The sequence below is a fragment of the Phyllostomus hastatus genome, unplaced genomic scaffold (assembly GCF_019186645.2).
Source record: "Phyllostomus hastatus isolate PE091 unplaced genomic scaffold, TTU_PhHast_1.1 phas_scaffold_78, whole genome shotgun sequence".
Lineage (NCBI taxonomy): Eukaryota > Metazoa > Chordata > Mammalia > Chiroptera > Phyllostomidae > Phyllostomus > Phyllostomus hastatus.
The window spans coordinates 9545846-9559287 of NW_025334041.1; the positions used below are offsets into that span (position 1 = coordinate 9545846).

The 13442-nt window shown below is 48.8% G+C and overlaps 1 protein-coding gene across 1 annotated transcript in view; it reads right to left on the reverse strand.

The window, feature by feature from the left end:
• GARS1 (glycyl-tRNA synthetase 1) overlaps positions 1-13442 on the reverse strand; it is a 43637-nt gene that overhangs the window by 16374 nt on the left and 13821 nt on the right. The window contains exons 5-9 of the mRNA XM_045828538.1: positions 12183-12271; positions 11704-11780; positions 6896-7041; positions 5489-5638; positions 631-793 (exon numbers count right to left, since the gene is read on the reverse strand). Coding sequence (XP_045684494.1) covers positions 631-793; positions 5489-5638; positions 6896-7041; positions 11704-11780; positions 12183-12271 — 625 coding nt within the window. The remainder of the gene's footprint in view (positions 1-630; positions 794-5488; positions 5639-6895; positions 7042-11703; positions 11781-12182; positions 12272-13442) is intronic.

Genomic DNA, 13442 nt, shown 5'->3' on the forward strand with positions numbered 1-13442 from the left:
TCTCATCCCCTGCAATACGTGAACCCCGTACAGTGCACGTAACCTTACTGTTTCCGTCCTGGGAGGGTCTCGGAAATCATCCAGCCCCACCCCCCTGCTCCCGGCCAGGCGGCCAGCAAGTTGTCACCCAGCCTCCACTTGGACATTTTCAGGGACAGGAAGCTCACTGCTCCCCAGGGCACTTAGGCAGCTGCTGTTACAGCAGTTTTCACGCACACATTTCTCCAGGCAAATAATTAGAGGAGTTCTATCATGTGTAAGACTTTCTCCCAACGGCTGTCACTAACAGAGAAGAGTTTTAGATCCAGACGGCTTGCTCTGTGAGTCAAACGTTTCCCCAAAAGTAGCTCGTACTGTTAGAAGTCGGACTGCCGGAGCACAGTTCAGAACAAGGCCTCTTTCCCAAGTGGTCCCTGGACATTTTTATCACATTAACCCTGACAGCCCACAAATTGCCATGTCGAGGTAATTTCCTGCCACTATAATAAAAGTGTATAATACATACTGTATAAAAACAAGTGATAAAATGACTGCTAAGATAAAGAATTTTATCATCCGGTACACAGAAGCTGCTAAGTGCTACCAACCCCGAATACGCACAACCTGAATAAGCGACCCCTGGAACCTCACCTGCTCAACAGCGTCCCCCAGGCGCATCTTCCGAGCAGACTGCCCGCTGACCTGGGCTTTGGCGGAGTACAGACAGAGGTGCAGGTCCGCCACGGTGTGGAACTTGGGGTGCTCCTTCTCGCTGGGGTCTACGAAGTGCTCAATTTCTGCCATTGTGAATTCTCTGAAAGCAGAAATACGAGGGCCCAACAAAAAGTTGCATGCTTCGCTACGAGAACCATAAACAAGGCCCTATTTTCAACTTCATTCACACCACAGGAACATCTTACCGCTAAACAGACCACTGTCTGCCTAGGGAAGAGGCTGGGTACGGTCTGTCTGGGTGGCTGTTCATCTTAACCTCATTAATGGAAGCTTTACTGCTCACTCAAACAGTATTTTAAATAAATACAACCAAACTTCTCTCAAATATTAACTCCTCCTCTCTAGTGGCAAAGGTTCTTCACTTGAGCAAACCCGAGACAGCCTCCTGACCCCTCCCCTCGGCCCACCCTGCGGCCCGCGCGAGAGCCCTGCTGCGGCGGTTTAACCAGAACCCCCGCCTATCCGCCGTCGCCCTAGACGCTTTCTCAGGTTTGTCCCCCCACCCTGCTCGTTGGCTATAACCCCCCCATGCTGTACGGCGGTCCCCCTTATCCGCGTTTCACTTTCCGAGGTTTCGGTTACCCTCAGTCAACTGTGGTCTGAAAATATTACAAGGAAAATTCTAGAAATAAAGAACGCGTGAGTTTTATGCTCTGTGCCATTCTGAGCAGCACAGCGAAACCGCACACCTTCCCGCCCCGTCCTGCCCGGCATGTGGATCGCGCCCCCGTGCGGCGTGGCGACACCGCGCCCGCCGCCTGCCGCCCGTCACGCAGCTAGCAGCCCCTTGGTCACCACGTCGGCTGCCGTGGTGGCTCAGTGCTCGAGCCCAGGCCACCCTCACAGCAGCCTAACGTCCCATCACGACGCCTCTGTCCCTCAAGCACTCACTCATCGTGTCACATGGGCACTTCACCCTCTCTCGTCATCACAGGGGCGGGGGGCCCAGCACCAGGAGGCGTTCGAGAGAGAAACCACGTGTAACTCTTACTACAGAGTGCTGTTGTAACTGTTCGAGTTCATTATTCACTATGGTTGTTAACCTCTCACTTTGCCCAACTTATAAATTAGACTTATTACAGACACGTGTGCGCACATGCAGAAAACACACAGCGCCCAGAGGACGACCGTGGGGCGCCGTCCTCGGACTCGAGCCCTGCTCTGGGCTGACGTCTCTTTCCCGCTGCACTGGTCCTGAACACAACCCTGTTTTCATCACTGTAAGTGCCTCCCATCTGCTTTGGACACCAAGCACAACCACACAAGATTATTTATTACTTTTCACAAAAAACAATTTTCAAAGAACAGATTGATAGTTTTTAAAAGTAGGAAAACTTAACCAAATATCAGGCACAAAAAGAAATGGAATACAGGAGTGATTTCTAAATAAAAGTCTGCTTAAAGCATTTATTAGCAAGCCTGATAAATACACACTAAATGAAGCTCCCAACGTTGACTTCTCTAGGCATGGGAAATTGATAGTGGACTGAAGGGGCTTTTACAGGAGCGTGACTCTCTCCCGCTGACTGCTCTGAGAAGTAAATGACTGGTGACGCGCCGTGCGGCTGGCTGGTTTCCCCGGAGCGACAGACCCCACACAGAGCATCACTCACAGCAGACGACGAGGCGCGAGCCGGGGGAACAAGCTAACATCAAGCTAACTGCACGGTGGTGAAATAAGTGTGCACATAGTAATGGCTTTCCCCAAGAGGTTCCTCTGAAGGGCAGTTTAGTAGCTATTGGAGAGAACAGTGTTTTAAGTTAATTTCATGAGTAAAATAACCTTTCTTCTTTAAAACACACATTTACCAGTGCTCTTTCATGATTATCTCAGATGTTTTAGAAGTAATGAAAAACTGCTTAAATGGGTCCAAAAATACATGAAATGCATTCCAAAAGCTTTTTAATTTTTAGATTTCACTTTTCCAATGGTGTCTGTCTATTTGGTCCTGCGGCACCTAAGTCTGAACTGTCTTCCAGCAACGGCCGGATACCGCCTGTGCGCACGGCCGGACGGGAGACAGCGTCTGTGGTGGCGCGCACCAGCGTGCCCTGGGGACGAGAGCAGCGGGCATCTGGGGTGCCGGCCAGGCCCAGGGAAGAGCCCCGCCCAGGCTCCCCAAGAGACCTGCTGCCAGAGTCTCTGCACCGCTCCGTCAGGTCACCCGGCTCGCGGACGGAGGTGGGAGCCGCCGCTGACACGGATCTCACCAGCTGCCTCCCGTCGCTGAGTCCAGAGGCTGCACCCGCAGCTGTGGACACTGAAACGCACATGGGCTGTTAACAGGCAAAAGGCCCCAAATGGAGTCACCTGCGCAAAGCCCCATGTCAGCAAACCAAGACTTAACAAAGAACCCAGCCACAGTTTTCGCCGCTCGCAGAAATGGAACCTTTAACCCGCCAGCCTGGCACCACCCGGCCGGCACCAGTGCGGTAACGAACAGCAGGCCCCTCCACTCCCCTTTGGGGGCCGCCTCGCCTGAAACAATGCTTCTTTGCTAAGGATCTCCTCTTACCGCCCCCTTCCTGACTTTAGAAAACTTTCCTTCTGTACAATCCAGTGGAGCTTCTTCCAATGTGCTAGCTGGGACCCTACTCGGTTCCTAAACTGTCCAATAAAGCCAACTGGATCTTTAGAATTTTTGTCGTTTAACGAGGCCCAGAAGGCAGAACCAGCCAATCAAAGCTCGAATCTTTAAAATTTTGTATGAACAATCTAATACTCCCAAGCAGAACAAAAGGAATCAGAGTTGTACAAAAACCAGTCACCCGTTAGTTAACGACGTCCTCAGGAAGGAAGGATGAGACTAAGCAGACCCTGGCCCCACAGCACAAACTCCGGGGACGCTGACCCACGGTGAACGGGCACACGCTAGTCGGGACCCTGCAGAGGAACGTTAACAAAAACAGGCCAAAACCCGCACAGGATGCGGTGAGCTGCACAGGCCCCGGGGACCAACGTCCGGGGGACCCCAGGGCCCTCCCCACGTGACGCCTGGGATGCTCCTCAGTTCTGAGCTGGTTTTCCCACGGCATGTGCCTCCTCTTCCTCCACAGGCCTCGGCTTCTGCCGTACTTCATGGTCCTTTACAACCTATTTTTTTTTAGATTTTGTTTCTTTAGTTTTTAGAGAGGGGGGAAAGGAGGGAGAAAGAGAGAGAAACATCGGTGTGTTGCCTCTCACACACCTCCAACTGGGGACCGGGGTCACAACCCAGGCATGTGACCTGGCTGGGAATCGAACCAGAGACTTTTTAGTTTGCAGGCCGGTGCTCAATCCACTGAGCCATACCAGCCAGGGCACAACCTTTTTTTTTTTTTTTTAATTTCCATTACAGTTTACATTAAATATTATTCTGTGTTAGTTTCAGGTGTGCAGCACAGTGGTTAGACAATCATGTACTTTACAGAATGGTGCCCCCAAAATTGCCACAGCTACTAGTAAGTCCTCTTCAAAAGGCTGGCTTTAGACAAGGTGGGTCTTACATAGCTTCCTCAGTATTTTCAAGGCAGCCCTGCAGACACTAATGGGGAAGCCAAAGGAAAAAGATACCCCAAAACCCAAGTGCTGGGAAATAAAACAGACTCAAACCTGACAAGTTTTTCATCGCTACACCACCTGGTCCAAGTTTCGGACCACCTCCCCTTCCTGCCTGAAGGCCCACAGGGGTCCCCCCACCCCGTTTCTCCGGGCTGTGTAGGCTCTCTCCTCCAAGGAGTCTCCCCTCTGCAGACCACAAGGCTGAAGGGATTCTGGGCCTGGAGATGAGTGTGGGCAGTGCACAGGCCTGCCCCCTGGGAGGGAGTCGCGGGCACTAATGAGAGCAGGCGGATGGCTGGGCGGCCCTGATGCAGACTGGGCGGTGGCCGGAGGCGGGGGGTGGGGAGGCCGAGCCTGCAGCCTGTAAGTACAGCAGGTAAGGAAAGACCAGCGGAAATAAACAGGTGGGGCGGCGAAACTGCCGAAAATGCTTTTGGAGCCTAAGAAAGTTGGGTTTACTTACTTGCCCTATCTTTTATATGGAATTCACCGATCTAAGGGATGACATTGGTAAGAAAATATACGGAAATCACAAAAAGCTCCGATCGTGAGCAGATAAGTCATAATAAGTTTCTGGAGAAAACCGTAGCTAACAGCGCCCGCACCCACACCCCTGGGCCCACCTGACGGAGGGAGGTTGCTGGGTCAGAGGCTGGTGGATGCCTAAACACGCATGGAGAGGGGTAAGTTCGATAGCTGCCCCCCAAAACATCTAGAGGAACATCAACTGGTTCCCCCCAAATGCCTTGGAGGAACATCAACTGGTTCCCCCCAAACGCCCTGGAGGAACATCAACTGGTTACTGAACCCCCCCACCACAGCTGCAGCAACGCTGTCCTGGACTGAGCTTCTGGTCACAGCCGTCACCGCGGGCCCCACCGCGCCCGGCACCTACATGCATCGCCACCGCCAGAAAATGCTTTGGTTAGGCGAGCAAGATCCCGACATCCTCAAAACGCACGGTGAACGAGGGGAAAGGATCATTTTGGAGAGGGAAGAAGCTCACACTCTTCTTCGCCCTCCCTTCCCTTCACATTCACTTTAGTCACTCAGAGGTACCCGTCGCCCCAGAGATCACGTTTGGAAAGACAAATGTAAAACACGTGTATGACAAAGGTAATTACATAATCACGTAAAAACGAAGCAGAATTGTCTCAAAATAGCAAGTTTTCGTGTCCAATTCAATGCCAAGGCCACTCACGGCTGTCACCAGAAGAGCAGCGTGGACAGTACCTGACTCGGATCAGTCCGGACCGCGGGGAGATCTCGTTTCTGAAGGAATTTCCAATCTGCGCAGCAGCAAACGGCAACTTTCCTTGGTTGAATTCCAGAAGTCGCTTGAAATTGAGGAAAATCCCCTGTGCAGTTTCCGGCCTCAAGTACCTATAAATTTACATCGATCACTCTGTTAGGAAGAAATTACGTTTTCCAACAAATCTGAACTTCTAGAGGCAAGTCCCAGAAGTCCTAAACACACTCCTTTCCCGCAGAGCTGCACGAGCCCTAAACCGAAGGTTCCAGAAGGCAGCTTCCCCCGCGTAGCAGACGTCTCAAGCAAGGACCGGAGGGCGCAGCAGAGGGTGCACTGGGGCGGCTGTGCAACGGTCAGAGATGTCGCTCCAGGGAGTCAGGCGACCCCTCTCTCGTGATGTCTCTAACACAGATTCTGACTCTCTTCCTGACCAGTCATTCACACGGAGGCCGATGGCAATTTTAGATGCTTCTGGAAATCGGCCCCACGCCCACGCACGCCTCTGCTGACCCACACGCTGCAGGGGAACCCGGGGCTACAGAGACGCCCGCGGGGCTGCACCGCACCCCGGAGGAGCTCGCACATCTCGAGAGCCACACCGAGCCGGGAAACTTTCCGGGTTTCTCACGCCACGCTCTTCTCTGCGGCATTCTACGTTTTCAGCAGGGGCTTCTAGTATTTCTCCGCATTTTAAAGGTGGAGCCAAACAAATATACCATTTGAGCCACTGCCCCTGAATGTCACAGAAAATACTCTGTGCAAAACAACCAGGAAAGTGTTCCCAACAGCCTGCTTCGTGATAAATGTCTCATGAAAACAACTTTGAAACAAAGAAAAAACAACCAAGTTTCACCCTCGTCTCACTCGCACCGCCCCCTTTGGTTTCCGGGCTCCTCCCGGACTTCGCCCGAGTGTAAGCGCAGCTACACTTGGGGCACAAGCCCGATTCGAGTGCTCAAGAGACACACGCGGCCACGATGTCGGGCAGCGCGGACCACGGGACGTTCCCATCGCTGCAGACGGAGCTGAGTTAGACCGAGCGGTGGTGCCAGTCCCCTCCCGCGGGAAGTTCGATGACTTCCAGAACCGGCCTTCCGCAGCCCTTCCTGAACTGCACAGCTGGAACTACAAGATACGGTGGCCACAGACTTTTCTGTTTATTTTATGGCAAAAAAAAAAAAAAATCAACATATACACTAAAAACTATATTCAGAAAGAATCGGAAGAAATAAAATGTAAGAATATGTCATAATTTCTCCTTCATATATTTACCTGCACTTTCTATACGTTACTTTTCAGAATCTTCCCTTCTCTGCCCATACCAGTATTTAACTTTTGTCACACATGATTTTAATAGCTTTGCTACGTAAACGGCGAGTGATACGTACCCAGGCATGTTTCCTCCTGGCCCAATGAAGGTCTTGAACATCAAGTTAAAAGACACTGGAGGGGAGAGGTCATTCCCAGTAATGGGGGACTTGACATTGTAATTCACAAAAAGATCCCCAAGTTCTTGCTGTCCATAGTTATCGAGCTGAAGAACAGGCCAAGAAAATGGTTAGTGTAAAAGGCTGAGAAACATAAGGCGTAAGATAAAGTATTACCTATCAAACCCTATCCCTCACTGAGACTCACCCGAAACAAGAACATGAGCATTAACCTCCCCTTCCAGATACCCACAATAAAACCACAGGCAGTTCACACGCTTTTCATTTACCAACAGAGAAACGAAGTATCCTTCTGGGAATGACCTAAAACTCACACATTCACCATTTCTGATTCACCAATCCAAGATACGGCAAAACACTGCTTGTTCAACTGCAAGAGTTACTGGCTGGCAAGAACCTGAAATCATGTGACTCAGTTTTTTAGGCTGAACTTTAAAACTCCGTGCACTTTAAGTCAGGTGCACAGCCCCGTCTATTCATCAGACGTGCAGGTAGCTCTCCTTCCCCACCAGGTGTGAAGTTCCTCAAAGGCAGAAGCTGAGTCTTAATTCACCGCAGCACTTTCTGGTTTACTGCGCGTCTTACACGCTGACGATCAATGCCAAACCCCCCAAAGTGATACATGACCTCCAATCGGAGAATTTCAAATGACTATGAACGACAAACCATTTCATAGTAAAGAATACTTGAAATTTTAAAAAAATCTCTTAATAGAAATAAAATAATTAGATAAATCAACTTATGGCCATAAGAACTGGCTTAGGAATCAGAAAAAGCAGGGTAAACCACCCAACTCTACCACTTCTGGGTGGTGTGACTCCAGACGGAGCTCTTTCCTAACCTCTCTGGGCCTCAGTTTGCTTATATGGGAAATGGGGCGGGAGAGGGGGGCAGACCTACCTAACTCTAAGGGGTTTCCATGAAGATGAAATAAAATGAAAGTGCTCAGCACAGGGCCTGGCACATAGGACTGACTCAACGCAAGGTGACCGGGACAATTTATATTTTCTCCCCTCACAATCTGATGGACATTCCCACTGCACAGAAGGGCAGCCTCCTCACATGAACCGCATGCCCCAAATGTGGATTGACAATGTACAAAAATTAAGCCCCTGTAGCTCTATTTCTACAGAAGTTCTAGGGAAAATGCACGAAACACCCTATTCACACCATCACCCAGGGGACGGGATCAGTAAGGAAAGCGTTCCAGTGACTTCCGGGTATGAGCCCCATGAACGTGAGTGGGTCTCCCTACTCGAGGACAAGTCAAAGAGCCTGTGGGACACCCCTGTCTCCCGAGCAACTGACGAACACACAGTGCTTTTCAACAGAAAACATAATAAGAAGTCAGGAAAACAAGATTCCAAGGATACACACAGGAATCAAAACCCCATGAAGGAAAATTTGGCAATTTTTAGCAAAACTGTATTTGCAAGTGCCTTTTGACCAACTGATCCCACTTCCAGGAATCTCTCCCAGAGACACAGCAGCGAGAATGCGCAAGCACAAGGCTGCCCACTGCAGCACTGTTTGTTTGTAAGGGCAGAGGCGGGAAAGGCCGCGTCCACTGGGAAGGGGGTGGTTCTCCAGGGGCCATTCTGCAGCATCTCTGGATATTTTGTTACATGAAAAACAGCAAGCTGGAGAAAAGCACCTATGGAATGCTACCATTTGCCTAGAAAGGGGGTCACATAATATCCACACGTCTTTGTTCATGTTCTGTTAAAAAATAAATCGAAGTTCATTATCTTCCAGGTAAAAACTGGTCACCTCTGGGGGTGGAAAGGGAGTATGGTGGAAGGAAGAGGGAAAGACGCCAGATCTGTTGAACATACATCGTTCTGAAGGTTTAACTTAGGATCTAGAAACATTTTTTGGTTATAACTATAAAATAAACTTAAATTTCAAAAAAACAAAACTCTAAAGATTCAAACTAAAACAAAGGAATGGACTAACTGCATGTCCAGCTAGTGAATGAGCTACTCAGAGAGCACGGCTCCAAGTCTTATACAGTGACTAGCCTGCACACTCCTGGTCTGTCCCTCAGCAAATAAAACACAGAGAAAAACTGTTAACTAGCTTCAAAATTCACACCACTGATGGCAGTGTTGACACTATCCTTCTGAGAATGTTAATGTGTACAGTATGAGACAAAGCATATGAATAAGATGCTGGTGTTGCTGAGAACTGGGACTTTTGGTACAGGTCAAGGAGATGCAGATTTAAGATTAATCAAGTCCCATAACTAATATTAAGTACAAGTACCAATATGAATTCAAAATGATTCCATCTTAAAAATGTCCTACTCGATCCACTTAAAAGGTCTAGAACCAATGACCATCAGCATTCCCACTTATTTAAACTTCTTGCCAAAAATATCTGATCGAGTCTCCAGATCCAACTGCCAAATTACAAGAAATATGGAAACAAAGAAACACGTGAGACATCACTAAAATAATGCAGTCAGCCAAATCCAGAGAGCAGGAAACACTAAACAATGAAATTTCTCAACTTAAAAAACATTTTTAATGAAAACATAAGGAAAAAAGACATGAAGAACCTACAGATTGAAAGAGATTTGAGAAACATTATCAGGCAACCACAAAGCACGGACTTTACCTGAATCCCAACTTAAACCAATCTCGGTAACATTTAAGACAATCAGAGAAATGTGAACATTGACTAAATATGTGATCATATTAAAAATTATTAATATTTACCAAAGTAACAGCAGTGAGGTTCATTTTCTGAGATTTTTGTCTCTTAGAGATAACACAATGAAATGTTTGCAGACGTAAGAAGAAGCCGTTTGAGATGTGCCTCCCAAACCTCGGGGGACCAAGGGGGGACAGTGAGTAGGGAACAGAGTCAACAAAACCGGGCAACACCGGAGCAGGCTGACGGGCACGTCAGTGTCTGTCACACTATTTTCTATTTTCATGTTTCGTATCTTTCACAACAACAAACTGAAAATGACTTTAAATACTGGTGCACACAGGGACAGGTCAGCAAACACGGGCAGAGAGGAGAAGCAAGAGAATGAACTCTGAGCTGCTGAATCCACACACGGGAAGAGAGCTGCTCCTACCACGCAAGGTCAGCCGGTGCCTCGTAAGGAAACTGTTGGGCCTTACAAAGCTTAGGAGGAGTCCCAGGCGCCGAAACGCCGTGGTGCGCTCAAGCAGCAGAGGAGCCTTCGGCCGGGAACTCACAGGGGCCCCGTCCGAGTACCAGACCACCTCCCATGGTCTCCTCACTGAAAACCACACTGACAGCAGTATGTACATATACATGTATATATACACATACATATACACATATGTATATCTGATACAGCAAATCAAAAAAACCCAGAATGCTCTCCTAGAACGTGGATCCGAGATAAAACAGGAAGTCAGTGCTCAAACTATAAAGTATGACTTAATAAATCAACTAATTACTTCCTGCTTCTGACAAGTTACTTGGAAATAAATGAAAGGGTTACAATCAAAAACATCCACACAAAACCTCAGTAAGTCTAATGCTCTGAACAGGAAAACAGTAACTCAGGGGGAGTCAGACATGCTTCTCATACATTCTCTCTAATGTAATAAAGGCCATGCCTTTGGAAGAGAAAGGAAACGAGAAATGAATGTGTAGCTATGATGGCGTCAAATACAAGAACTGCTTTTCTAAATCATGAGTAAATTAGTACAGCAATGAGCATCAAGCAAGGAATAAATTGAACTTCATGAGGGCCCAAAATAATTGCCAGATAAAGAAGATTTTCAATTTAAATGAGAAAGGAGAAAATTTCTCAGCTCATGCTGGAAAGCTAGATACCACAGAGAAAAATTAGCTCGTTAAAAATGAATTAGGCAGCAGTGGAAAACGAACCAGTAAATTCTCATGAGGAAAAAGCGGAGCTGGGGACCCCCACGTTCGGCCTCACATACTTAGACACCAACGTGAAGGAAATATGTGTGCACACGTCGCTGGGTCTGTCTGTCTGCTCCTTTGTTTAACCCAAGGGAGTGAACTTAGGAAGGGCGCTGTGGGGACCTCACAAGCCAGCCGGGTCGGAGAAACGGACTCGCTTCCGTGGCTGCACCGAGCGAGACATCTACACCCCGACATGAGGGTCTTCCCGGGGTGAAGACGTGCAGCGTCGTCACGTCTGAAGGCGGTCTGTGACCCACAGAAAGGGGAGGGGCTACTTCCGATCCAGAGGGTATCCCCGCACTCGGGAAAAGTCAGCCTAGTCATCTCTCTGGTCCCTCGTCTCCTCTAAAACTTGTCACCTTGAGCAGAAATGCAGGCACTGCACTGGGAAAGCAGGGGCTGGGTCGCCAGGTCCTGAGAAGGACGACGCGGGGAGAGGAACGGGGCAGCCCGAAGCAGCCCCAGTGGCTGGTGGCAGCGCTCCTACAGACGCCTGCCCCCACATCAGCACCGAACACTGTTCATCGTCCACCCCTCCTCTGGCTTTCGCTATTAAACCCAGAACACTGGTCTCCAAGAAGAGAGAACAAATGTTATGCCTATCTAACCGAACTTGTTGGTTTTCACTAAAACAGAGGGTCAGTCACAAAAGGCAGGGAGAAGAAGATAAAAACGCAACAGGAGCTGCTATAAGGGACAGAAGGTAAACTTGACTTCTTTGTCCCTGCGGCCGGGGTCCGTACCGCGTGGGACTCAGCACTCACTGAACGCCGGCAGGCAGACAGCAGCTACCTGAGGTGCCGTGATGACACCTGCCGGGAGCTCACCTGAGCCAACACGCTCTCCATCTCTGACTTCTTCTCAGCAGAACACCTCTTGTCAGACATCAGTTTCTGTAAATGAGCTGCGGGAACAAGGTTGGCAGGCATCAGTGTCAATCCGGGGGGGGAGGGGGGCGGGGGGGGCGGGCAGTGCATGTTTGCGTTTCGGTGCTGGGTGGGGAGAAAGAGTGAATCCCGGGGTAACACCCTCAATTTACACGAGTCTCTTGGTTGATTTTATAGGGAAAGGCATGATATTGTCTTGATTCTTTTGTTGATTTAGGGTTCTAATTATCTGTACACATATTTTTGAAAATAAGGGATTTGATCTGTACACTTAAGATCTGTGTACTTTAATGTAGCCTTTGGATGTTATGCACACCCGAAAACAATTTGACAGAAAAAAACTGAGAAAGGGCTAATCTAACCCTCTGTCTTGATCAGTCCTCCTCGGAAGGGTGCTTGTCTGCGGGGAGGAGCCGTACCTTTTAACAGATGGTCAGCACGGAAACACTCTCCATTTTTCACGTCTTTCACCATGAAGTCCGCAAATTTGTCTACGTGGCCAGAGGTCCTAAGGTAAAACATTTTCATACAAAATAACACATAGATTTTACCCTGTCAGACCACCCCCTTCTCTACGTGTATCCATAGTTTGTATCTTTGAACCTGAGAGATGTAAGCTCCCACATTTAAAACGATGCCCCCGTGGCAGATGGTAACACATGCCAGAGAGACGTCTTCCTTCCCAGAGGAAAACAGACACCGAACAGATCACACGTTTTCACAAGCTGTCGTAAAGCCTGCGCTCCTCTGCAGAGCCAGCCCACGCCCATCCCCCTGCCTATCACTGGCGTGACACAAGCAGAAGCCACACCATGGCGGACGGGACTAGCCAGGGACGCATCTCTCACGTGGACAATAAACCTTGGCCCTCCGCGCCGGAACCTGTATGGACACTGTACAGTGTTCTCTCTAAACAGCTCCTGCAGGTGGAGCAAGCGGTAAAGAACAGGTTCCGGTCTCTTAGGCCACAGGAGGCAAACACGTGGCCCATTCCGGCCCTCCGCCTCGTTTTATCCGGCCCGGCACCTTGTTTTACCAGGCCCAGCACCTTGTTTCTACCCGGCGGCAGCGCCGAGCTCTCACTTAACTGTTAGGGAGTAACTGTTATAAGTCCATAAGACTTATACAGTCTTAAAATTACATTCGGCCCTTTGAAGGCAACTGTGAGGCTGATGTGGCCCCCGGTGAAAATGAGTTTGACGCCCCTGTTTTAGACCTATCGTCAGAAAATCGCCTTGTTTTCACTGGCTGAAATTATTAAGAGAAAGCCTAAAGGATGCAAACAGCGAAAATTGGATCTTTCCTCGGCAGAATGTGTTAAAAAGGAAGTGATGAGCTATAAAATACTAAGAATTCCTCTTTGTTTTATATTCAAAACATCCTTTCCTCTTTCAGTTCTAGACTCAAAACATCCTGCTCTGCTTTCAACAATGTTGGAAGCAATAATTTGAATGTCTGCATTAAAACTTCAACACGAATGATAGCATGTGATTAAAAATGCACACATACCTTTGCCCAGAATTTCTAAGAACTTACACTGAAGAAATCAGGGATCTACACGAGAATTCATCCGTGTATGAATTCAGGATGTCCCAGTGCAGTAAAAAATCGGAAACCACGGACATGCCTGGATGTGGACTACCAGCTGCGGACATGACGACGCACCCACAGACAGAAGA